The sequence below is a fragment of the Pelodiscus sinensis genome, chromosome 10 (assembly GCF_052426305.1).
Source record: "Pelodiscus sinensis isolate ZL-2025 chromosome 10, ASM5242630v1, whole genome shotgun sequence".
NCBI lineage: Eukaryota > Metazoa > Chordata > Testudines > Trionychidae > Pelodiscus > Pelodiscus sinensis.
Genome location: NC_143061.1, coordinates 52,737,136 through 52,761,052, shown reverse-complemented (window position 1 = coordinate 52,761,052; position 23,917 = coordinate 52,737,136). Strand labels below are relative to the sequence as shown.

At 47.3% G+C, this 23,917-nt stretch overlaps 1 protein-coding gene and 1 long non-coding RNA gene across 3 annotated transcripts in view; one reads left to right on the top strand and one right to left on the bottom strand.

The window, feature by feature from the left end:
- EHHADH (enoyl-CoA hydratase and 3-hydroxyacyl CoA dehydrogenase) overlaps window positions 1–11,397 on the top strand; it is a 36,858-nt gene extending 25,461 nt beyond the window's left edge. For both annotated transcript variants that reach the window (XM_075937358.2, XM_075937357.2), the window contains 2 exons: window positions 422–763; window positions 9,638–11,397. In XM_075937358.2, coding sequence (XP_075793473.2) covers window positions 422–763; window positions 9,638–10,908 — 1,613 coding nt within the window. In that variant the 3' untranslated portion in view covers window positions 10,909–11,397. The remainder of the gene's footprint in view (window positions 1–421; window positions 764–9,637) is intronic.
- On the bottom strand, window positions 11,199–23,752 carry LOC112545890 (uncharacterized). The gene is made up of 2 exons (XR_016350377.1): window positions 22,920–23,752; window positions 11,199–11,806 (listed from the first exon to the last, which is right to left on the bottom strand). It is a non-coding gene; the product is annotated as an uncharacterized LOC112545890 (long non-coding RNA).
- Between the last annotated feature and the right edge of the window lie 165 nt (window positions 23,753–23,917).

Here is a 23,917-nt window from a genome sequence, read left to right as displayed (position 1 = left end):
TAAAGTGCTACATAGTTTTTCCTTTTGTGAATGCAGTACTGGGAACTGGAGTTAGCAAAGTGGCATGTGAAGGGTTTTTCACTTGCCCAGAGAATACAAAATGCTTGGTGGCTTATGCTCCCGAGTAGGTGAGGAACAGAACTTGAGCAGAAGTGCTTGCTGGGGATTTTGCCTGGCTGGAATGTCCGAGGAGTGTGCATCTGGAGAATCACAATTGTGAGATGGGTCAGGAAATGGAAGAGGAGTGATAGTGCCAGATACAAACCACTCTCTGGTGTCATGAGAAAACTTCACTCATGAAGCATCAACCAGTCCAGAGTGCATTAACTTCCCATGTAGAAAAGGGCAAAACTCTGTAGCCTACTAGGAGACGAGTGGGCTTGGCAATTCTGTAACTGTATTTCTCTACTCTCCCACCCAGGTCAGCCATTAAATCCTCGCAGACTCAGTCTGAAGCAAGTTCAAAGTCTGCCCAACATGGACACCATTTTCCGTAAGGCTCTTGAGAAGGTGAAAAAACAGGCCCGGGGGTTTCTGTCTCCGGAGTTGTGTGTCCAAGCCGTCAAGGCCTCTGTTCAGCTGCCCTTCACAGAGGGGATTTGGAAGGAGAGAGAGTTTTTACACTACCTGGTGACCTCGGGCCAAGCCAAAGCAATGCAGTATGCATTCTTTGCACAGAGAGCAGTACAGAAGTGGACAACACCATCTGGAGCTTCCTGGAAAACTGCCTCAGCTCAGCCCATCCGGAAGGTGGCTGTGATAGGTAAGCTGGTGAGAGCCAGTATTCTTGCCACCTTTGGCAAATGCCAGTCTGAATGAACAGGAGAGGTGTGGCTGAACAAGAGTGGTGGGAACATAAATGCTGGAATAAGTGCAGGGCACCTTGTGGGACCACAGCAGCTTAGGAAACCAGAAAGTCTGGAATGACTTCCTATCAGGGGGCTCTGGGAGCTGGTTTGAAGTCCGGAAGTTGCCTAACTTCCCCCTTAAAATACTCCCCACTCCCTCCAAAGGCCTCATTGCACTAAGACCTTATCTTTAGCGGCAGATCGTCCGTGCCTCTGCATGGACCCACCAGGGATATGCACTGTTAGAGTTATTCCAGTCTCCCAAGTTACAACAGAACACACAAGATAGGACTTTCCTAGAAAATACCAAACTGCTTATAATAATGTAAACCTCTGCCAGTGAGGTTAAATGGCTTAATCCCATAGTGTCAGGTATTTCTGTGCGCTCCTATGTCCAGCTACCCTGTTACAGCTTCATTCTCAGTTTGTAAATAGGTGATTTCATTTTAAAATAGTGTTGTCCTGAGAGCTTAGTTAATTCTGTATTATAAACAGAGATCAGTATGAAATTCGTCTCCTTCTAATCTAGTTTTGTCATCTGTGCCTGTGTGTAGCGAGTGAGTGTGATCAGGGGTATATTAATACAAAAATGTTTTGTTGACAGCTGCATTTTAAGAAGCTTTCATCTCATCATGATCCACCCTTGCTATGTTGCACCCCTGGAAGATAATGCTTTCATTAAATTTTTATAAGTGCTATTCAGATAAAACCCTTTGATGCGTGCACAGATAAAAAACACCAACAACCCTTCCTGCTCTGTATGTTGATTGCTATACTCTGGGTAAACTGGAAAGATGAGTATAGAACACTAGGAAAATGTCCATTTTAATTTCAGAGCGACCTAGTCAGGTTGCCATGGCTTTCCCCCAGCTGGTTAGCATAAACAGATTTTTTTCATTTCCTGCAGTACACTCTGAGCCCTCTTCAAGCTCATCTCTGCCAGAAGCAGCCACAAATGGGGTTTCTTGACGTGTCTGTTTTCCTCCATTCTTTCGCTGAGCTAATTAATGCCATATACTGAATGGTCATTTACTACTTGAGTCTTCAGACTTTAAGTACTTAAACCTGCCAAACATTAATTTACCAACATATTCAGTTGTCATGAGGTCCTTCGCTGGTGAGAGTGCATGGAGAACAGTTGAATCTAGCTTGTGACTCGATGCTATCGCATTTTTGTAAGAAGGAATAGGTGACAGGAAGCAGAGCTTAGACTGGGGATTCCCTGCTGTTGTGGGATCAAGCCCATGTAGATAAATGAGACATTTGTAAAACCTCACCCTTCTGTGAAAATCCAGGGGTTCATAGATTTTTAACGACACAAGGGGCCACTGCCATCCATTTAGTCTGACCTCTGGCGTAACATAGGCCATTGGACTTCTCTGGGGCTATGTCTACACAGCAACGCTATTTTGAAATAACATAGTCCGCGTCTACACACCTGGCAGTTATTTCAAGATAATGTCAAAATACTGTCAAGCTGGAGGACTTCTTACTCTGACCCCTGTAACCCTCATGTTATGAGGAGTAAGGGAAGTTGGAGGAAGAGTGCTCTATTTCAAATAAGTGCTGTGTAGACAGCACCAAAACTCAAAATGCTATTTTGAAATAAGCTACGCAATTGATGTAGCTCAATTTGCATAGCTTATTTTGAGTTAAGCCCTGCTGTATAGACGTGTCCTGAGTTAATTTCTACTGTGACAGACTGACTATCCTGAGCAAACCTTTGGGAATTAAAATCAACTTCACAGAGTTAAGTTAAACCTTATTGAATGAGGATTAACACCTCTGGGATATATTGTCTTGATTATGTGATAGTGAATGTTATTGTTACAGCTATGATTTTTGTCTTATGAAGAGGCCCAATTGGTCCCATGAATTATTATTTCTCTCTTCCACATGCTAGGGCTCCAACACACTACCCAAAAGCCCACTCTCATTCCAACTCAACAAATACAATTCATTGGCGCTCTCCTGACTTAACCGTTGCCAGAGTCTCCCTCCCAACTGCCAGATTCCTCGCCATCAAACGCCTTATGTTGACAATTTCCATCTACCCAACAGTAGAAGCCAGAGTTTGTCTACAACTGCTAGGCCACCTGGCGGCAAGCATCCTTGTGGCACCATGAACTTGCAGTGTCTACAGGATGGCTTAGCTCAATATACAAACCAGCCATGCGTAACCTCCATATGGTAATAACTCTGCCCATCAATGTGCTAAACTCCCTGCACTGGTGGACAAAAAGGGAAAACGTCTGTAGATGTCCCTTTTTACCAGCCCTCCCTGGCGATGACATGAAACATGCCTCCCTCATGGCGGGGGGGAAGAGGGCGGGAGCACACCTAGACCACTACATTGCACAAAGCAGACAGTCCTCAACGGAGACCTGTCTACACAACAACCTCCTAGAACTCAGGACAGTCAGATATGCATGTCTTCACTTCCTCCCTCTCGTAAGACACAGGACAGTTTGTGTCTTGATGAACAACACTGCATGCGCTTTTTACATCATCAGACAAGTGAGAGCATGCTCACACTGTCTATGCATAGAGGCCATCAAACTATAGAATGGGGGGGGGCAGGGCAATGTTACATAGACATCTCAGCCACCTACCTCCCTGGCTGCCAGAATGTGGCTGCTGACACTTTCAGCAGGCACTTTGCACATGAATGGAAATGCAGCTTCACAGTGGCAGTACCTGTTCCCAGCCATAAATCTGTTTGCTACATCACAAAACTACAAACACCACTTCTGCTCCAGCACAGAAATCAGAACTGCATCCCTAGGGGCTGCATTCCTCATCCATGGCATGAGACGCTCATGTACTCCCACCCACCAACTCCACTCTAAAAGAGTCATCCTCAAAATCACAGATGACAAATAGTAATAGAGATGTAGCCGTGTTAGTCTTATCTTGCTGAAACAAAAGACAGGACTATGTAGCACTTTAAAGACTAACAAGATGGTTTATTAGGTGATCAGCTTTCTTGGGCCAGACCCACTTCCTTAGATCAAATTCTGGAAGAGAATTGGCCTGACCATATATACTAAAGGAATACAATGAAAAAAAGTGAACACATTATAAAACTGACAAATCAGATTTAGAACAGAAGGGGGGGTCGGGGAGGGCTAGTATCTATGAGGAATGCATCCAGTGTTTCTTGGCCATGGGTCCAGATCATAAAGATGTTATTGATGTAGCGTAAGTAAAGGAGGGTAAAAGGGGACAGGATCTAAGGAAACATTGTTCTAAATCAGACATCAGACATCTTCACAAGGATAAACCAGTTTCTTTTCATTTCAACTAACCTGGGCATAGTCTTAATGACCTTACTACATGTATCGTACTTCAAAGAGAGTTTAACACCAGACTACAAAGGGAAACCTCAGAACTGTCATTCATGCTTAAATCTGACACTTTACCAATGGGCCTTAACAAAGATGCCAATTACCTTACCCATTACAAAGATAGCTTCCCCAATTATCACCCCTAGTATCATAATCTCATAGCTACTAGCCCTCCCCCTGACCCTCCTTCTGTTCTAAATCTGATTTGTCAGTTTTATAATGCAGGGTGCTCAGGCCTGCTGCAGTCAGGGGCTGTGCTGGCACAGCCCGTATCCACAGCAGCCCCGCTGGTTAACCTTAACTGATAAGCCTCACCTGTTAAGGGTGCCGCTTACCAGTTAACCAGCTTCACAGTCCGAATGCCAATGACATTTTTAGTATTGACAGCAGGAAACCTCCAACATGTGTTGGTTAGATCAGCATTACAACCAGGTTCTTCCCCCTGCACATTACAGATTAGCACTCAAGGATTTTCACTCTAATTGCCCTGTTCTGTTCATTCCCTCTGAAGCATCTGGCACTGGCCACTCTCAGAAGAAAGGTCATGGGGCTAGATGGGCCATTGGTAGGCCATTGTTCTTGCGATTTGGTCACCCTGTTCTCATGTGTGATTTGGTGTCTGTAGCTGACCCCTGCTAGTGCCCCTCTTGTACTTTATCCATAGATCAGTACCCTAAGAAGCATTCAAAAGCATTGACTCCCTATGAGGCTTGGGAACAGGCAATGCCATGTGTGACCGAATGCCTCTCTGTCTCCCTTTTTTCCCAGCAGACCTTTCCTAAACCAGTTAAAATAATTGATTTTAACATTCTGATCATGCGGATCTGCCCAGATTTCAGTAATGCTAACCACATCAAATTGATGCTAATAAATGAACAACTCAAATTTGTCTTTCATTTTCCAAACTCCTAGCTTTGGCTTATAGGCAACTAAAGAATTTATTCTTTTCCTGGCTCTTGGTGCTCCTGGTGCCAAATCTACCTTCAAATGCCCAGCTGTTGACTAAAGACCTAGCAGAAGGAAGAAGTGCAGCAGTCTGGCAACATGTTTTTAGTGTTAACATCTGTACTTTGTCTACATTCAGTAAATGAGAATGGACAGAAGGACACCTATAATCTTTTAAAATTACTTTACCTTTGTTGGTTACATAAATGAAGTCTCAGGAGGTAGCCCTGATAGTGTGTAACTTTAAAAGCAACGAGTAGTCTCGTGGCACCAGACTAACAAAGGTATAGGATCATACGCTTTCCTGGGTAAAAGCTCATCTCATCAGATGAGTTGGAGTGGAAATACAGAATCCAAGATATATATAACAGCAAAAAGAGTTACCTGTCCATTGTAGGACCCTTTTTAATGACACTAAGTAAGTAGGCTGGATTTGTCCCGTTCATAGTTATTGATATTAAATGCGAATGTCAAAGGCATGGAGAATTGACTTTATAGTGTGTTAACCAGTTAATATCGTTATTCAAATCCAGAAGTGTTAGTAGTATATTCATTTTGATTATGACATCACATCTTATTTTTCCATCACTGGGCCCAAGACAGAAATCATTAAGCATTCTGCTGATGTTTTCACCAGAAGTAAAATGCTTGTCTTTGAAAACACATTTTCAAGATCTTAGTTCTTGTTGTCAAGGCTAGGAAATGTTTTGGTAGAGCATACTTGTTATAATACATGGTCAGAGCTACAGTGATGACAGGCTGCTAGTGGAAAAAATACTCCACCTTGTTTGACCTGTGTTACGGAGACTTGAGCTTGTTTTACTGATGACATAATTTCAGCCATTCTTTATAAAGCAGCTTTAGATTAATTTTTTAATCCCCCTGCTTTGTGTTTCTTTGTTTGGCTGATTGACTTTCATTTGAAAACCTGGTCAGCTGGATTCTGGATTTAAAAAATCATTTTTATAGAATTATTGCAGACCTTGTGTAGTTGTGGCTTTATTCTGGCTGTTAACAGTGCTCGTATTCAGAGTGCCCCTTTGCTTTACAAGTGCTTGGCACAGGAAAAACCTTTTAAACTCCACTAGTATTTGACTTTTTAGGTGGTTCTCAGACTATTTTTTATGTACTTGTATGATTGTAGCATGCAGGAGCCCCAGTCATTGTGCTAGACATTGCATAAACAAGGGATCTAATAGTCTAACTGTTTAAATAAGCATGAACTTATCGGTTACTGTAACAGTTACATGCTGGCTCCCAGCCTTCCTCCCAGGGAGCTGGCTGCCACCATGTGCTGCTGCCTCTGATAAAGGAGCTGGGAGCAGGGTGGGAGGCAGGAGCTGGTAAATGCTGAGAGCCGGCTTAAAAGACGGCTTCCGGCATACACTGGCTCCTGGGGAGCTGGCTGCCATCCTGTGCTGTGGGCTCTGCAGCATTAGCTTTATACTACAGAGCCTGCAGTGTGTAACTGCTAAGTTTTTTGATGGCTACAGTTCCCTAACTAGCTGCTTTTTAACATCCCTAGCACAAACCCAGAACAAGCCTGCCCCTGCTCCAAGGAACTTAACAATCTAAGTAGAAGAGACAACACATGGACACAGATAGTGGAATACAATGAAACAGTGAGTGATAGGCAGTAGACCAGCAGCCCAAGTATCATCAAGTGTTTTGTTACAACAAAGAAGATTTTTAAGGAAGCTCTTGAAGGAGGATATTGAGTTAGTTGTATGGGGAGCTCTTCCCATTCATAAGGGGCAGTGTGGGAGAAAGAACAAAGGTATTTGTTTGAAGATTTGACAAATGAATAGTTGAGGTTGGCATCACGGAGCAGTTGGAAGCAAGACTCAATGTCTCAATAGTGAATAAGATAGTGGTAGGGTGGGGATAGGCTATACACATGCAGTGTATGCCTGATGTGCTAGAGGAGTCCGAAGGGATGCAAAAAGAGAGGTGACATGGTCAAAAAGTGGGCTGGGGAAGTTATCTTTCCAGTGGTGTTCTGAATGGATGGAAGCAGGCCAAGATGGCACTTGTCAAGAACAGGGAAAAAGGATGTTGCAGTAATCAGTGTGTAAGAGGAGAGCCTGGACCCAAGTTCTAGCAGTGAGGCTGGCTAGGAAAAGCCATACATTAACAATGACATGTAGATAAGGTCTGCAGGATTTAGATATCTCCTGGGTGGGAGGATCTGGAGAAAAGCGTGTGCCTAAGATGACAGCCAGACAGGCAGGAGGGTGGTATTGCCATAGTAATTGAGAGAGAGGGGGTTGTGGAGCCATGCTGGGTTTGAGCTGTTGACTAGACATCCATGAGGAGGTCAGCAAGACAGACCAAGATTTTAGTTTGGGCAGGCATAGAGAGGTAGATCTGCCAATTATCTGCATAGCTGAATGTATGTTTGTGGATGAGATCAGATACAGAGGGAGAAGAAAAAAGGTCCAAGGGGCAGCACTTGGAAAGGCAAGTGGGGTCCAGGGTGGGGTTTTAAAGACAACTGACTAAATTGTGGCACTGTTTGGGTATTCTCCTATTTCCCTTCATCTCTTTTTCATCTCTAGGCTCATGTGCTGTTCACAGTCGCTGTCAGCGAGTTGTACCCTAGGCCCTCTCCTGTCCAGCTTCCACCTCTTGCACTGCACCAAAATTGCTCTCACCAAAATCTGGAATGACTTCTTCCTAGCCAGAGCTCAGAACCAGTGCCCCATCCTTCTCCTTGACCTTCCACAAGTCCCGCATGCTCTTCCCGAAATGTTGTTCATTCTTAGCATCCAAGATTCGGTCCTTGTGTGGTTCTCCTCCTCCCTTCTAGTTACTCTTCCTCATCTCCTCTCCACCTTTTAAACTTTTGTTTATCATGTTTTTACTATTTTAACACCACTTTCAGTTGACTCAATAGATTGTGGGTAACCTTAGACTTGATGTAATAGGTTTTAAATCATGACAAAGCTTTTTAAACTCAAGGAGCTGACTGGGGAGATATCTGAGCTATTAGCTATTATCTTTGAAAAGTCATGGAGTATGGGATTGATTCCAGAAGACAGGAAAAGGACAAACATAGTGCTCATCTGTAAAAAGAAAAATAAAGAAAACCCAGGGAATTACAGACCAGTCACCTTAACTACAGTACCAGGAAGGATAATGGAGCAAACATTAAAGAATACATTTGCAAACTTCTGAAAGATAATAAGGTGATAAATAATAGTAAAGTACAAAAAGTAAAGAACAAATCATGTCAAAATGTCAAACCAGCCTGTTAGCTTTCTTTGATAGGATAAGGCCTTGAACCTTGGGGCTAAGCAGGAAGCGACAGATATGGAATATCTAGACTTTAGTAAGGCATTCGATACAGTCTCACATAACCCTCTTATTAATAAACGAGGTAAATACAACCTAGAGGGAGTTACTATAAGGTGGGGTCATAAATGATTGGATAACTATTCCCGGAGTGTAGTTATCAATGGTTCACAATAGGCAGGGCTCGACTAATTAGTCAATCTACTCGACTGGGGTGAGTAGATTTTAAGCCGGCACGGCGCCGCAGTGCGATCAGTGCATGCACAGCGTGCCAAACCGCGCTGCTGGAGAGCGGGGCTCGCCACCGCTTGTCAAGCCCTGACAATAGGGATATCATCGGGTAACCAGTGGCCTTTAACAAATGATGCTTATATGGTAATGGTTAACTAGTATCCTGGGAGCAGTCCCCCTCCTGCTGCAGGCAGAGTGCTACTCCAGCACCACCGGGCCCCGTGTGGGGCTCATCCTTCCAGCCCTGTGCTAGCTGGGAGCTGGCAGCCTCAGGCAGGGTTGGAAGCACTCCCTGCTTGTGGCAGGGGGCTGCTCCAGTCTAGCCACCGCGGGTGAGGGGACCATTCAAACCAGCTGGGCTGGAGCAGCCCCCTTTTAAAATGGAAAAGATCAGGTTCTGCACTTCATTAGGGTTAAACTCTTGTTTGTTTCCTTTTTCTTACCTGACAGGTTTCTGCAAGCATTTCCAAAACTAGCCAGGGGTTGATAGCCCTAACGTACAGCTGGGGAGCTGAGGCACTCAGATGTGCCTTGCAAAGGGTCCCACTGGAAGTCTGTTGCCAAGGTGCAAAGAGAATCCAGGTTTCCTTATGTCTGCTGCCCTGCTCCAACTGCCTGCCATAATACGATGTATGAGTGGGGGAACAGGCTTAAATTACACTGGGGTACATGTGCTCTGGAGACCACCCCAGCATGGTTCTACACCTTGAACAGGCATTAGCCAATCTTTACAGCTTCACCTTTCAAGCAGATGCTCCTATTAACCCTTGACATGCACTCAAAGACCAAATTAAAATGTTGCTTTCCTCCAATTTTCCATTTACTTTTTCTCATCTGTACCTTCCCACTCTCTGTTTGATTTGCTCAGAAACCTGTTTCCTGTGCTGGAAGTAGCAAAGGAGCCCATTTCCAGAGGTGTACTTAACAATTCCTAATACTTAGTCTTTGTTTTCCTCTTGTTTTTATCACCAGGGCTGGGAACAATGGGCCGAGGCATTGTGATTTCTCTGGTGAAGGCCAAGATGTCCGTAGTAACTCTAGAGCAGGACCAGAAACACCTGGAGATAGGAAGAAGAGCTGTGACATCCCTTCTAGAACACGAGGCTTCGAAAATGCAGCGCAGTGGCCAAAGCCCGGATGCTTGTGACCCTGCCCATGTCCAGTTCACTGTGGACTTTGGTGTGTTACAGGATGTAGATCTAGTTATTGAGGCTGTGTTTGAGGACATGGCACTGAAGAAGGAGATCTTCCGTAAGGTGTCAGCAGTCTGCAAACCAGAGGCCTTCTTGTGCACTAACACTTCAGCCCTGGATATCGATGAGATTGCTGCAGTCACCAGCCGCCCTCAGCAGGTCGTTGGTACTCACTTCTTCTCACCTGCCCATGTAATGAAGCTGTTAGAAATAATCCACGGTCGTCACACATCGCCCACCACCATTGCCACGGCCATGGGTTTAGCCAAAACTATAGGCAAAATAGGGGTTGTAGTAGGAAATTGCTTTGGATTTGTTGGGAACAGAATGATGGCTCCTTACATTGAACAGGCAGTTTTCCTCTTAGAAGAAGGCTGTAAACCAGAAGAAGTAGATCAAGCTCTTGAGGGATTTGGTTTCAATATGGGGCCCTTCCGAATGTCAGATCTTGCTGGGCTTGATGTGGGCTGGAGATCTCGGAAAGGGCAGGGCCTGACGGGACCTGGACTGGCTCCAGGAACTCCTGCTCGTCTGCGTGACAGGAGGAGATACAGCCCACTGCCCGATCTTCTGTGTGAAAATGGAAGGTATGGGCAGAAGACTGGCATGGGCTGGTACCAGTATGAGAAACCAGGGGCTAGAATAGCTAATCCAGATCCATGGCTTCACAATTTCCTGCGTGATTATAGAGATGCCCATCACATTCAGGCACGCTATATAGACCAGGAGGAGATCCTGGAGCGCTGTCTATATGCCCTCATCAACGAGGGCTTTCGGATCTTAGACGATGGAATAGCTTGTGCCCCAGAAGATATTGATGTCATCTATAGCCATGGCTATGGATGGCCAAAGCACAGAGGGGGGCCCATGTTCTATGCTTCCAACATTGGGTTACCTCACATTCTGGCTAAACTGCAGAAATATTCTGAGGCCCATTCTGACATTCCTAGAGTGCAGCCCAGTGCATTTCTGAAGAAACTGGTGTCCATAGGAAGCCCTCCCCTGAAGGAGTGGATGTCCCATGCAGGACACCGGAGCAGTAAGCTGTGAATGTCCCTGCTGCACACATTCGGCCACTTGTCTAGTGGCAGCAGATATCACTCTCTGCTGTAATCAGTGAGGTCTGCTCCAATCAAACCCAAAGCACTGCGGGTCGAAGAATAACGTCTTGGTGTCTCAGCCGAGTGGAATAATTACTCCCTCCAATAGTAGTTGCTGTCACTTGGCTCCCTCTGCCCTGGCTAGCAGAAATAACTCCCCAGTGTAGACTGGGCTAAATGGGCTCAAGAGCTCTGCTGATAGGAGTTGTGCTGTGAGGACTCAGCCAGAGAAAAGAACAGGAAAAGAAATATTTGCTTTTGTTTTTTGAACTTGGCATGGAGGAGCAGGGACTCCTATGGCTCTTGTGTGAAGAGTACAGCTGAGGGGGGAGTGGGAGGCTCCAGAACACACAGCTTCTCTTCTTGGGAAAAGCCATGTCTGAAATCTGACTCTGCTTTCTGTATCATTAATTTTTAATAAAAATTATTTTCATTTTCAGTCATTACTTACATTGCATTACTAGGTGTTGTTACACTGTTATCCTGTGTGTACTCCTGTCATTTTTTTGCCCAGTGGTAGCAGATGTCAGAGCCTTGGAGATCAGTTTGGTGGTGGTAGAGAAATCAGTGATGTGGAGTCTGAGTAGTTTCTTAACGTATCTTGATTATTTACAGTCAACTGAGCAGTCTTGGAGCAGAAGCAGTCACAAATAGGAAACAGGCAATCCCCTCTTCAGAAAACTCAGCCCAGGACACAAACACCTGCTTCCCATGGAGAAACGTACCCCAAGAATCTCTTGTTAGAGATAACGCTAGGCAGAAAGCAAACTCATTTGTTTGCAGAAGCTTTTCCCAAAAGAACTTCCATCCCCAATGCAGCCTTTCTTCAGAGATGTAACACTACTCTCCTACAAAGAAAAAAATCTTTTAACACCAACATGTTAACACCTTTAACACCTGCCATAGCGCATTTCTAACCAAACATCAATGGCCCTAGATGTTAGTGAAGGCTGAGGCTATGTCTACCCTGTAGAGTTTTTCTGGGATACCAAAGGAATCCCGGAAAAGCTATGCTGTGTCCACGGAATATGTCCACTTTTTTGGAACCGTTTTGGAAAAAGCAGATGTGTTCTTTTGGCATCCCTGTATTCCTCTTTGTATGAGGAAGAAGGGATGTTCAGAAAGAGGAGGTTTTTTACAAAATGTGGCCCTATGTAGACAGGCCACATTTTGGAAAAGCCTCTTCCCAATTCGCATATCTTTTTCTGACTTTTCTTTGCAGTCTAGACACAGCCTGAGTCTGAACCTTTGTTCACTGAGGCTATGTCTAGACTATGGGGTTTTTCTAGGATACCAGGATTCTGGGAGGGATACGGGAAAAACTCCGCTGTGTCCAGAGAATGCATCTGCTCTTCTGCTTTTTTTTTTTGCAGAAGAGCAGATGCGCGCTTTTGGAAGCCCTGACTTCTTCCTCCCACAAGGAAGAAGGGCTCTTCCAAAAGAGGGTTTTTTTCAAAATTTGGCCCAGCGTAGATGGAGCAGAAACACAATTTGCATACCTTTTTCCAATAAAGCCCTGTAGTGTAGACACAGCCTGAGCTGGGAAGTGGGGTGATGCAGAAACCTACTGCCCGGCTCTGTCTCCCAGCTGGATCACTCCACTGCACTGAGACAGCCTGCTCCTCCCCCAGCAGCCCCACCAATCATCACCTCCCTCTTGCAATCAGCTGTGCAGGAGGGGGCAGTGGGCATTGGATGCACACACAGGAGGGGGCGGAGCATGGGGTTGTACCATTGTAACCATATAATCTATCAACAACAGTGCAATATGCAACAATGAAGGTGCTCCACATTTCAGTCATTTGTCAAGGGTTTGATGGTTTAGGGTACACTGGGATGAGCTGACGCGGTGCCATTCTCTAGTGGAGTAGAGAACGCTGCTCAGACATGTTTTACAGGCCTTTCAGATTCCACATGTAACCGCCTATGTGGATTTTGTATCATTTAGCTAATAATATATTCCTTTGAGTGGTGAGGACATCTGCTTTTTGTGCTGCTGATCTTCCGTTTGATCCCCATGTTGACTGGTGCTTGGGTGACCATATTTCCTTATGCTGGGTACGGGACACCTGATAAAATTACTGGTGTCCAGTGGCAAGCACTCAGAACTATGCAGTACAAATGTTCAAATTAGCATCAAGGTGACTGAATCCCTATTAAAAAATACTATGGAATTGAATTTTTTGTTTGCCTCTAAGGCTTTAGAGTTCATAGGGGGAAGAGTGGCATTTCTCCCGCCCACCCCCCCCCATATGTCCCATTCACACATGGGGAGAGGTGAGACAAACACTCTTCCATATACCTAATATGAGAGGGGTGTGGCTGACAGACTTGCCCTCCCTGCTCCATGCTCACTGCCCTTTGTGCCTGGCTGGGTCCCTTAGACACACATACCTGTTGTGGCATTTTCCCAAAGCAATACTGGGAGGGGGGGGGGGAATGCAGGGTCATATGTCCTCCCCAGATTGGTCAGGGTTCACACCAGAATGTGGCCAGTATCAGTTTTCTGCAGGACAGGGACAGGTGCTGCTTTCAGCCACAGGAGATGGGGCATGGGAATCTTTTCTCCCCATCTTGTCTCTTCCTGCCCACACAGAGTCAAAAGGCAGCTAACCCCTCCAGGCTACTGCTAGTCACCAACATAACTCAGCTGCCTCCTGTCACAGCATGGGCAGGAAGGGGTTAACCCCTAAGGCTGCATTGTGCACCAGGGCCCAAGGAACCTGACTCTAGGGGCATAGGGCAACTCGTGGCCAGAAAGGTGGCTCAGCAGAGGAGGCTGGCTAGGGGATGGAGCAGTCCCTTGCTCCCTGGGGCAGGGGGTGCACGTGTGTGACGAAAGTGCTAAGCTCCTGCCCGGGGGAGCTGCTGTGAAGCCTGGAGGTTCAGGTCATGAACAGGCTGGAAATTGCTTCCCTCTCCCCTCCCCCCCCCATCTGAACCGCAGTGCCAGAGTTATGTGGGGCTTTGGCACAGGAAGGGCTCAGCTCCTGGCCAGTGCCCCATGCCGGAAGTGCGTTTGGGGAGAGGAGGGAGCTGCTGGTCTGGCTGTAGTGAGCTCAGTGCTCCAACCAGGGGCTTGTTCTCTGCAGGGCTCTGGGAGTGGGACACATCCACCAGGGAGGACACAAAGCAGCAGTGCTGGGGTGGGTGTGAAGGGTTAGATCAGGGAGAGGAAAGCGAGAGGGGGAAGCACGGAATGGGCTGATGGGTTGGCAGCAGAGGCAACGGATAACGCCTGCCCACACCCGACAGCACTCAGCCAGTGTGGGACAGAAAGGGGAAGACGGCTGGGCCTTTCTGACAGAGAGCAGACACACGGCAGGGGGTGGGGCTGCACAGATGGACCAGCAGGAGGCAAAGCGAGTCACATGTACTGCGTCTTCATGCTGCCATCAGCCTTGAATATCCAACTCCATCGTCAGCCACTGGCTCCTCCCATTCACCACTGGTGGGCAGGCATCAGGCAAGCCGGGCTCACCAGCACTGATGGGGGGTGAAAATATGGGACAATTTGATCATTTTAAAGAAAGTCAGGGCACCTGCAGGGGAGTTTAAATATGGGCCATCTGGTCACCCTACCAGTTTCTGCATTGCATGCACAGTGGTGCTGACAGCCTCCGTGGGCCCCTGGGCAACACTGGGGGGGCTGGCTCTGTGCTAACAGAAGGGGCAGGGCCAGGTGTGGAAGGGGAAGGCCCAAGAGTAGCCAGCCCTCAGTGCTGCCTGGAATGCACCACTCCCTCCCCCCCCCCCCCCCGCCTTTAGCGCCGCCTGGAATGTGCACTGCCACTGCCCCCTGCCTGTCCCGCATTGCCTCGATTAACCGTTCAGCTCCTAGGCACCATTCAAAACAAAAGGCCTCCACTTCACAAAGGCTGTGTCTACACTCGCGGCTTCTTGCGCAAGAAAACATCCACACTGCCATGTGCACGCTGTGCTTTTGTGCAAGAGCGCCCATGGCAGCGTGGACGCTCTCTTGCGCAAGAAAGCTCCAACGGCCATTTTAGCCATAAGGCTTTCTTGTGCAAGAAATCCCTGCCGAGCGTCCACACTGCCCACTTGCGCAAGAGCTCCTGTGCAAGAGGGCTTACACCTGTTAAAAAAGAGCGTAGCTCTTGCGCAAGAAACCCTCTCTTACCACGCTGTACTGTAAATTTCCTTGCGCAAGAGCGGGCAGGCAGTGTAGATGCTCTGCGGATTCTTGCTCAAGAACAGCCATAGCCTTAGTGTCTCCGCTTTTTTTTTGGCACGGAGCTTTGTCGGAGAAAAGCGCCAGTCTAGATGCTGATCTTTCAAAAAATAAAGCCTTTTCCGAAAGATCCTTTATCCCTTATTTCAAGAGGGATAAGGGATCTTTCAGAAAAGGCTTTATTTTCCACAAGATCAGCGTCTAGACTGGCACTTTTCTCCGGCAAAGCTCCATGCCGAAAAAAAGCAGCAGCCATTTTTGTGCTAATGAAGCGCGGGAGATTTAAATCCCCGCTTCATTAGCAATTGTGATACGTCTAATTTACATCCCTTTTCCAAAAAAGGGACGTAGTCTAGACGTAGCCATTGAGCAGATGTTTTCAGAGAACTATCCACAATGACACCAAGATCTGCCTCAGCCCTGAGCCCTCTCCAGTACTCTCACCTCTTCCTGCACACCCACCTCCTGCTCCTATCCTATGTCATTGGTACCCACATGTACCACAGCAACCAGCTTGTCCCCAGCACTGCACACAAGTCTATCTAGACATCTCGGGATCTGTAACCCATCTGTAACCCTTGCACCAGATAAGCAAGTCACCATGCGGTTCTCCCAGTCATTGCAAACCCAGCTATGTTTTTAATGATCGAGTCCCACATTACAAACACCTGTCTCTTCCTAGTAATTGGTGTTCCTGCCCCGAGAGAGGTATCCTCAGTGCCTGAGACTACATCATCTGGAAGGAGAGTCACAACTAAGAGATCATCTTCCTCCACTCCAGTTGGATGTTTTCCTTCTCTGAGGCTTTCACCCTCCTCAACAGCACAGAGGCTGTCTGACCGGATGTGGCACCCATCTACTGTGTCCCATGAAGTCGCACCTACGTACCTCTCTGTCTCCTTTAGTTCCTCCAGTTCAACCGCTCTCATCTCCAAAGACTGTACGGCTACGTCTAGACTGGCATGATTTTCCTCAAATGCTTTTAACGGAAAAGTATTTCCGTTAAAAGCATTTGTGGAAAAGTGCATCTAGATTGGCACGGACGCTTTTGCACAAAAGCACTTTTTGTGGAAAAGCGTCCGTGCCAAACTAGACGCGGTTTTGTGCAAGAAAGTCCCGATCACCATTTTTGCCATCGGGGCTTTTTTGCACAAAACAGTTTTTAGCTGTCTACACTGGCCCTCTTGCGCAAATACATTTGCGCAAGAGGGCTTTTTTCCCCGAACGGGAGCAGCATAGTATTTGCGGAAGAACACTGACAATCTTACATTAGATCATCAGTGTTCTTGCGCAAATTCAAGCGGCCAGTTTAGACAGCTGGCAAGTTTTTCTGCAAAAGCAGCCACTTTTGCGGAAAAACTTGCCAGTCTAGACGCAGCCTACATGTTCTCTGAGAGCCAGGAGCTCCATATGTTACCTGCTCATAGGGCAGGTAATCGTACATGCTACACTGGGTGCAACAAACTGGATAGCCCCCACACCGTTCTGCACCTCTGCCTGCATTTTCTTTTCACTCCTGCACTCCTTACCCCGGCATTTTCCCTCCCCTTCTTCTAATCTACACACCTTCAATTTGAGTGTGCGTCGTGGACAGGGGGTGTTGAAGGCCAAGGGAAGCTAAGCCTCCCTTTATCCAGGCTGTGGTCCTGTCTACGCTTTGCCCCAAGGCCGCACTCTCACTCTCCCTATTTCCTGAAGCCAGTGGGGACTCAGTTCCAGCCACTGGCCTGGAGCTCAGGGTTTGAGTTGGCCAGGGCAGCTCAGGCTGGTTGAAGGCCCAATGCCCAGGTCAACCAGTGGCCTGGGCCAGTGCCCAAGCCAGGGCCTGTGCGGCTGGAGTGGGCTGGCCAGTGGATTGGGGACACTGAGGTGCACTAATGTTGGCTCCTGCAGCCATTGGGGGCAGGCCATGTGAATCTGGAGAGGGGATGAGGCCTCGGTCTGAAGGGGTGGGACCAAAGGACTAGCTTCCCCAAAAGGAAGGGGGTTCCTCCACTGCCCCTGGCACGCTTGCACACATGCACAAGAGAGAATTTGGACCCAAAAAGACCATTGTGACCCTCTAATCTGACCTACGAAAAGTTCTTGCACTGAGCCCACCACATGGAGCCCTGTACTGGTCAAAGGTATCTCTTACAGAGACATCCAACCTGAAATACTCCAGTCACGGAGAATCCACCAATCTCTCAGTAGCCTGTGTGGTTAGTATTCCACAATAACCCCCAAGACACTTTCACAAAGTCTCTGCTCTCCAGAATACCAGTCTCCTGCCTAGAAATATGCACAACATTCTGAGCTGTCTTTCAAAATGCCAGCTGCTTAGTGGAGCCCAGGCTACCAGGCAACCCAGATGACTCTGACCCGCCCCTACTGTTATTTACCACTTGCCACCGATCTTTGTGTCACTTGAAATCTTCACCTGCAATGATTTTATATTTTCTCCCAGATACTGACAGAAACCGGGCAGGATGAGTTTGTGGGGCATCAATTCACATGGTATGGTGGGAGCAAAGGCAGCTTTAGTAGGAGTTCATGGGCATCACTGGATCCACAGAAACCCTGCAGCACTGGCTCCTGTCTCGCAAGGCTGGGCCCAGCGTCAGGCAGAGCAACAGTGCAGGGGCTGGAGCTGCTGCTGTGGGGAGAACACTGAGCGCAAGCTCCCCCCACAGGGCTTCCCAGGCCAGGATTACCATTGCAGTGTGGAGGCAGGAAGTGCTGCTGCAGGCATTTAGGGGGGTGAGGAGCTAGCTGCGGAGGAGGAATGCACCCATTGAAATGGGAGGCTGCATCTGCCACTGGGTTTTAGTCACCAGTAGTATTTGAACCGGTTTAGACAGTCTGGATATAGCACATGAAAAAGACATATGAGAAAATAGCTTTTCTGCATAAAAGATAAACTTGAAAAACAACTAATGGTCTGGTAGCACTTTAAAGACTAACAAAACATGTCGATGGGATCATGAGCTTTCGTGGGCACAGCCCACTTCTGCAGATGACTGCATAAAAGAGGCAGTCAAACAGGAAATCATCAAAATATGTGGTTAATACAATTCTGAGCAATTCCTTGCAAGATGCTATAGGCAACTATGTATCACTGTTTCAAGCTGTCTTTACAAAAGGGAAAATACCCTGTTAAATAAATAGAACGGTACACAGGTATTGGCAGAAATATTACATATAGCTATTTCTAGGAGAGAAGAGACAGCATAACATTTATATAATAACTAGATTGATGCAGATGTACTGGTAAATAATTAAAAAGACAGGGAAGTCATATGGAGCAATCTGAATCACTTGGGGTACGTCTGTACAGCAGCGTTATTTCAGAATAACTGACATTATTTCAAACAACAGAGTCTGCAGCTACACTATAAGCAGTTATTTCGACAATGTCAAAATAATGGCGAGCTGGAGGACTTCTTACTCTGACTCCTGTAACCCTCATTTTCAAGGAGTAAGGGAGGTCAGCGGAAGAGTGCTCTTTCTTGAATTTCTTGCTGCACAGACAGCACCAAAAGCTGAAATAAGCTATTTTGACTTAAGCTATGCAATTGACGTAGCTCAAGTTGTGGAGTTTATTTCGGCTTTAGCCCTGCTCTGTAGACGTGCCCTTGGTGAGCTAGGCTCATTCAAATAAAATGCATGTTATTTGTCCAATGCAGAGTTATATGTGTAGAACAAGGAGTGCTGATCGTGCCTAGAGAATGGAGCACTGCACCTTGGAAAGCAGAGACTCCAAGAAGGATCGAGAGGGTCAGAGAGGACAATCAATTTGAATTTTTAGTGCCAGGCTGTGGCAAAAAGGACTAATGAAAGTCCATGGATATAGACTGAGAAGAGTAGTGGATAGGAATAGGGAGATGATTTTAGCTCTTTGTATGACATTGGTGAGACTGATAGTGTCCAGTTTTGGCGTCCATATTTTTTTAAAATATGTTGAAAAATTGGAGAGGGTGCAGGAAGAACCACAAATATGCAATTTCCAAATAGAAACATATTTGCATTTCTTTTAAATGTAAAAACCCTTCTTGCTTTTATAATGCTTCATTTTGTGATACTTAGTGTCCCTGTAACATTTTTGCCCTTCAATTACCGATTTGTACTCTCAGCCTTTAGGTAGAGTTAATATAGTTTTTGTCAGGGTATATAATCATCAACTGAATATTTGCTGGGGACAATTTGAACAAATCTGTACACTTAACTATATTAGTGTTAAGTGGTTTTGAACATCTAATAGTTTTGAACATCAAATGGTTTTTAACAACTAATAAAATTATATTTGCAGACTATCCATGAACAGAATAAAAAGCTAAATTGAGCAAACAATTTGATCAGTTCTGTCAATAGTCCATTTTACTGGAGCAGGCCTCAGACCCAGGATTCTGACTAATAGTTCAAAAATATGCCGATGACTAGATTGTACTATTGCCAATGCCAAACTAAACTAAAGGAGTTTAAAGAAACATATTACAAGACAGAGGCTCTAGAGCAGTGGTCCCCAACCATTTGGGGTTGCCGGGCACCAGGGGGCGTGGTCGTTCGCCCCCCGGGTGGGGCCCCCCCCAAAGCCGCATTCCCGGAGCCGGCGCTCTCTCCCCCCATCCCCCAAGTGCCGCGCGCCCGGGGCCGGCGCTCTCTCTCCCCCTCCCCCATGCGCCGCGGGGGGTCAATCCGCGGCGCCCCCGGGGCCGGCGCTCACCGTGCGCCACGCGCCCGGGGCTGGCTCCGGCACCGCGCATGCGCCACGTGCCCGGGGCCAGGCCAGCCCTGAGCACTTGGCGGGCGCAGACAAATGCCCCCGCGGGCGCCATGTTGGGGAACACAGCTCTAGAGGTCATCTTACACAAGAACGAAATAATATTAAAAAAAAAACCAAACCAATACCCCCCCCCAACCAAATTAAAAGGTTATTTTGGAAGCAGAACTGTTGAATACATTACGTAGCACTTCAGCATTAGCTCTGATAAAAAATTTCACAAAGAACTGCAAGCTAGCTATAAAAACATTAGATGAGGAAAGGCAAGCAGGTCTTAAACTATTTGAAAATAAAATCGGATAAATGAAATCAGCTTTCTCTGCTGCAAAATTATTTACCACTGCAAGATTTACCCAGCAGTGCTTGGGTCCTTAACTCAATTAATTTTTGTTTTTCTTAATTTAAATCTGCTCTGAGGTGGGGCTGGGTATGAGGGGCTCAGTGTGCAGGCTGCCCCAGGGAGAAAGGACTACCCCAACCCTCTCTCACTGCAGGAGCTTGGGACCAAGTGAAAAGCACCTCTCCACAATATAAGAACTGGGGATCACCAAATGAAATTAATAGGTAGCAGGTTTAAAACAAACCAAAGGAAGTTTTTCTTCACTCAGTGCACAGTCAACCTGTAGGACTCCTTGCCAGAGGATGTGGTGAAGACTAGAACTTTAACAGTGTTCACAAAAGAGCTAGATAGATTCATGGAAGTTAGGTCCATCAATGACTATTAGCCAGGATGGGTAGGAATGGTGTCCCTAGCCTCTGTTTGTCTGGAAATGGACTACAGGAGAGGGATTGCATGAGGATTACCTTTTGTGTTCACTTCCTCCTGGGCATCTGGCATTGCCATTGTCGGCAAACCGGATACTGGGCTAGATGGACTTTTGGACTGACTCAGCATGGCAGTTCTTATGTCCATGGCTACTGCAACTCTCGCAGGCAGACCCAGAGGACGGCTGGATGTTCACCAGCTGGGGAAGGTTCAAGTTCGTCTGCCCTCTGTGCTTCCCAGAGTGAAGAATGAAATTCCCCTTGCTGCCTGAGGACGGGGAACAGCCATCAATGTCCCTGGACTGTTCAGGAGGCAGGAGCTGCAGCCCCCTCGGCGCTCTCTAGAGGGTGCCTGGGAAATGGTAGGCGTGGAGTTAGGGCACTCCTGGATGGGGGGTGGGAGTGCCCCCAGCCAGCCCCTTTCATCTGCCTGGTGATTCTGTCTCTTTTCTGTATGGTTTTATGTGTCCCCGTACAAATAGGAAGGGGAGATTCTACTACACAACCATGCCCTGACCTTGCTGCATACCGAATTTGGTGGTCCTAGCTCTTAGCATTTAAGAAGAGTTCTTGAACAAACCGACAGATGGACAGACAGGCTTGCTTACTCGCAAATTCGCTCAAATATGTCGAAGATTATGGCAGAATTATAAAGTGCATCACCACCAGAAACGACAACTAAGGGAAGACATGCTGCTTTAACATCACACCCAAGCATCAGCATCACTACAGTACGGAGAAGTGGGGCGTAAGTGTAACCCACACACCTGCTAGGTGCAGTGTACTGTCACATAGTGGCACAGAAACCACTTAACAGAGAGGAGTCTTGCTACAGCCTTAGCTAATAGCCAGCTGCTCATGTGGTAGAGGTTCATGCACTAAGCTCCAGAGGTTTGGTTCTGCTCACAGACTCTTGGGGGTCTGCCAACCTTACATAAGGAAATGACAAGCTCACCCCAAACTGAATAATGAAAACATCAGACAAGCCCCCAAATCACTCCATAAATAGGGGGAAAAAGTTGAGAAACAAGATAGACATTTAATAGACCCCTAAATGCAACTTTCAAGCAGCACCCTGCAGCGAGATCAGGAAAACCAGGCAGACTGTTCCCAAATACAGAATCAGTGACCATAAACTGAGAACTCTGCAGACCCAGAGAGGAATAACTGCAACCACCATGAGAGAAGAAACTGAAATACAAAGCTATTTGCTACTTCAAGTCTTAACAGCTAATAGTGCTTATCAGAAGAAAACTGATACGACTGGTCTGCAAACAAATTTGTTTACAAAAGGGATCCAGCAATGGCTGTAGAGCAGAATTAGGACAATTCCTCTTCATAATTAACAGCACCATACATTCAATTTCCATATTAGAGTATACAGACTAAAGCAGAATATGCTCTTTCCATAATATCTCTACACTGCAATAGATACCCACAGCTGGCCAGTGCAATCTGACCCAGGCTCATGGGACCTTGCCTAAGGGACTGTTCGTTGCAGTGTTGCTAAAACCCCAACTCTGGAACCATGGGAATGGGTGTGGGGGAAGAAAGGGCCCATGGCATCAGCTGTGGGGTTTTAATAAATGAAAGTGTGTCACAACCAGTGATGACAACTAAGGGAAGACATGCTGCCTTAACATCACACTCAAGCATCACCATCACTACAGGATGGAGAAGCAGGCTGTAAGGAAACAAGCACACTCCACACTAAGCTACTGAAAACAACAGACAAAACCCCACACCATGGCATAAATCACGGAAGGGAAGAACAGGTGAGAAACAAGATGGACTTTTAATAGACCTCAAAAACAACTCTGAAGCAACACACTGCAGCGAGATGAGGAAAACAAGGCCGACTGTTCCCAAGTACAGAATCAGTGACTATAAACTGAGAACAATAAAGCACAATGCAAACCCAAAGAGGAATGACTGTGCAGCTATCACGAGAGAAGAAACTAAAATGGAAAGACATTTTTTACACCTGTGTCCACAACATTTTCTCAAGTGTCCAGAAATACATAAAATAGTAAATAACACTTTGCTCTGAAGTAAACAAAAAAAGCTCTCACATGAGGGCAAAATAAGGAGAGGAGAAATGGTGTCATATAATTTGCCACCAAATCAGACTTACTAATGGCAAATGGCTAAAAGGGAATAAAACCCCAAACATTGTAAAGACCTGCCCTGAGTGGATGGCTGAATTTTCCTCTGCCAGAGACCTCAGTTGCCTGGGATTTTGTACCTGTTGCCAGCACTGCTAGGTCTTGTCATCTCAGCCGATCATTCTGATTATGAATTTGCTGGAGGAGAAAAGGGGGTTGTTAGGGAGCAGAAGGAGCAGTGTCTGTGCAGGAGAGCTGTACAGAGGTGTATGCGGGTGGGAGTGTTGCTGCTCAGCTGTACAAGGAGGTGGGGGGGGGGGGAGAACAGGACTGCATGGGAGCAGGGGTAGGCCACTCAGCAGCAAATTGCCCCCAACTCAGCACCCAGTATCCTTGTCAGAGGGACAAAACAATGAGAGTCGGGGATCATCCCACAACCCTACACACGGCACATCCTGGCCACCTGGAGTCATCTACTGCCTGACTCTGCAGAGCCCTGCTCTCAGACACACACACATTAATGACTAGGTGGAAGGTAGGGGGCCGGGGCTCCCAGCTGTATACAGCAGGGACAAAGCTGCTGTGGCAGGGGGAGTCAGAAGCTGCTCAGCTGTACAAGTGTGGCTGACCTACAGGGGATGTGGGGAGGGCAAGGCAGAGGCTGCCCAGCTGTGTGTATGTTTGGGGGAGCTGCCCTGCTGGGGGAGAGTCAGAAGCTACCCCCAGCTGTGCCAGAGGCTGGAGGCTGTGGGGTGCTCTGCTAGGTGTGAGGTAGAGGCTGCCCAGCTGTGGGAAGCTCTGGGGGGAACGGTGGCTCCCAGCTCTGGGGAGCCCAGAGAGAAGGGGGGCAAGGGCTGAGGAGTTGTGGGGTACTCGGGGAGAAGGGGGAAAGGACGTCGAGTTGTGAGGAGCTAAGGAAGAAGGGGGGAAGCAACTGCCCAGCTGTGGGGAGCCCGGGGGGAAAGGAGCGGGAGCGGCCCGGCTGTGGGGAGCCCGGGGGGAGGGGGACGGGCGGCCCCGCCCGGGGGGAGGGGGAGCTGTGGGGAGCCCGGGGGGAGGGGGACGGGGGCGGCCCGGCTGTGGGGAGCCCGGGGGGGGGGGAGGGGGAGCGGGGGAGGGGGGGGGGGAGCCCGGCTGT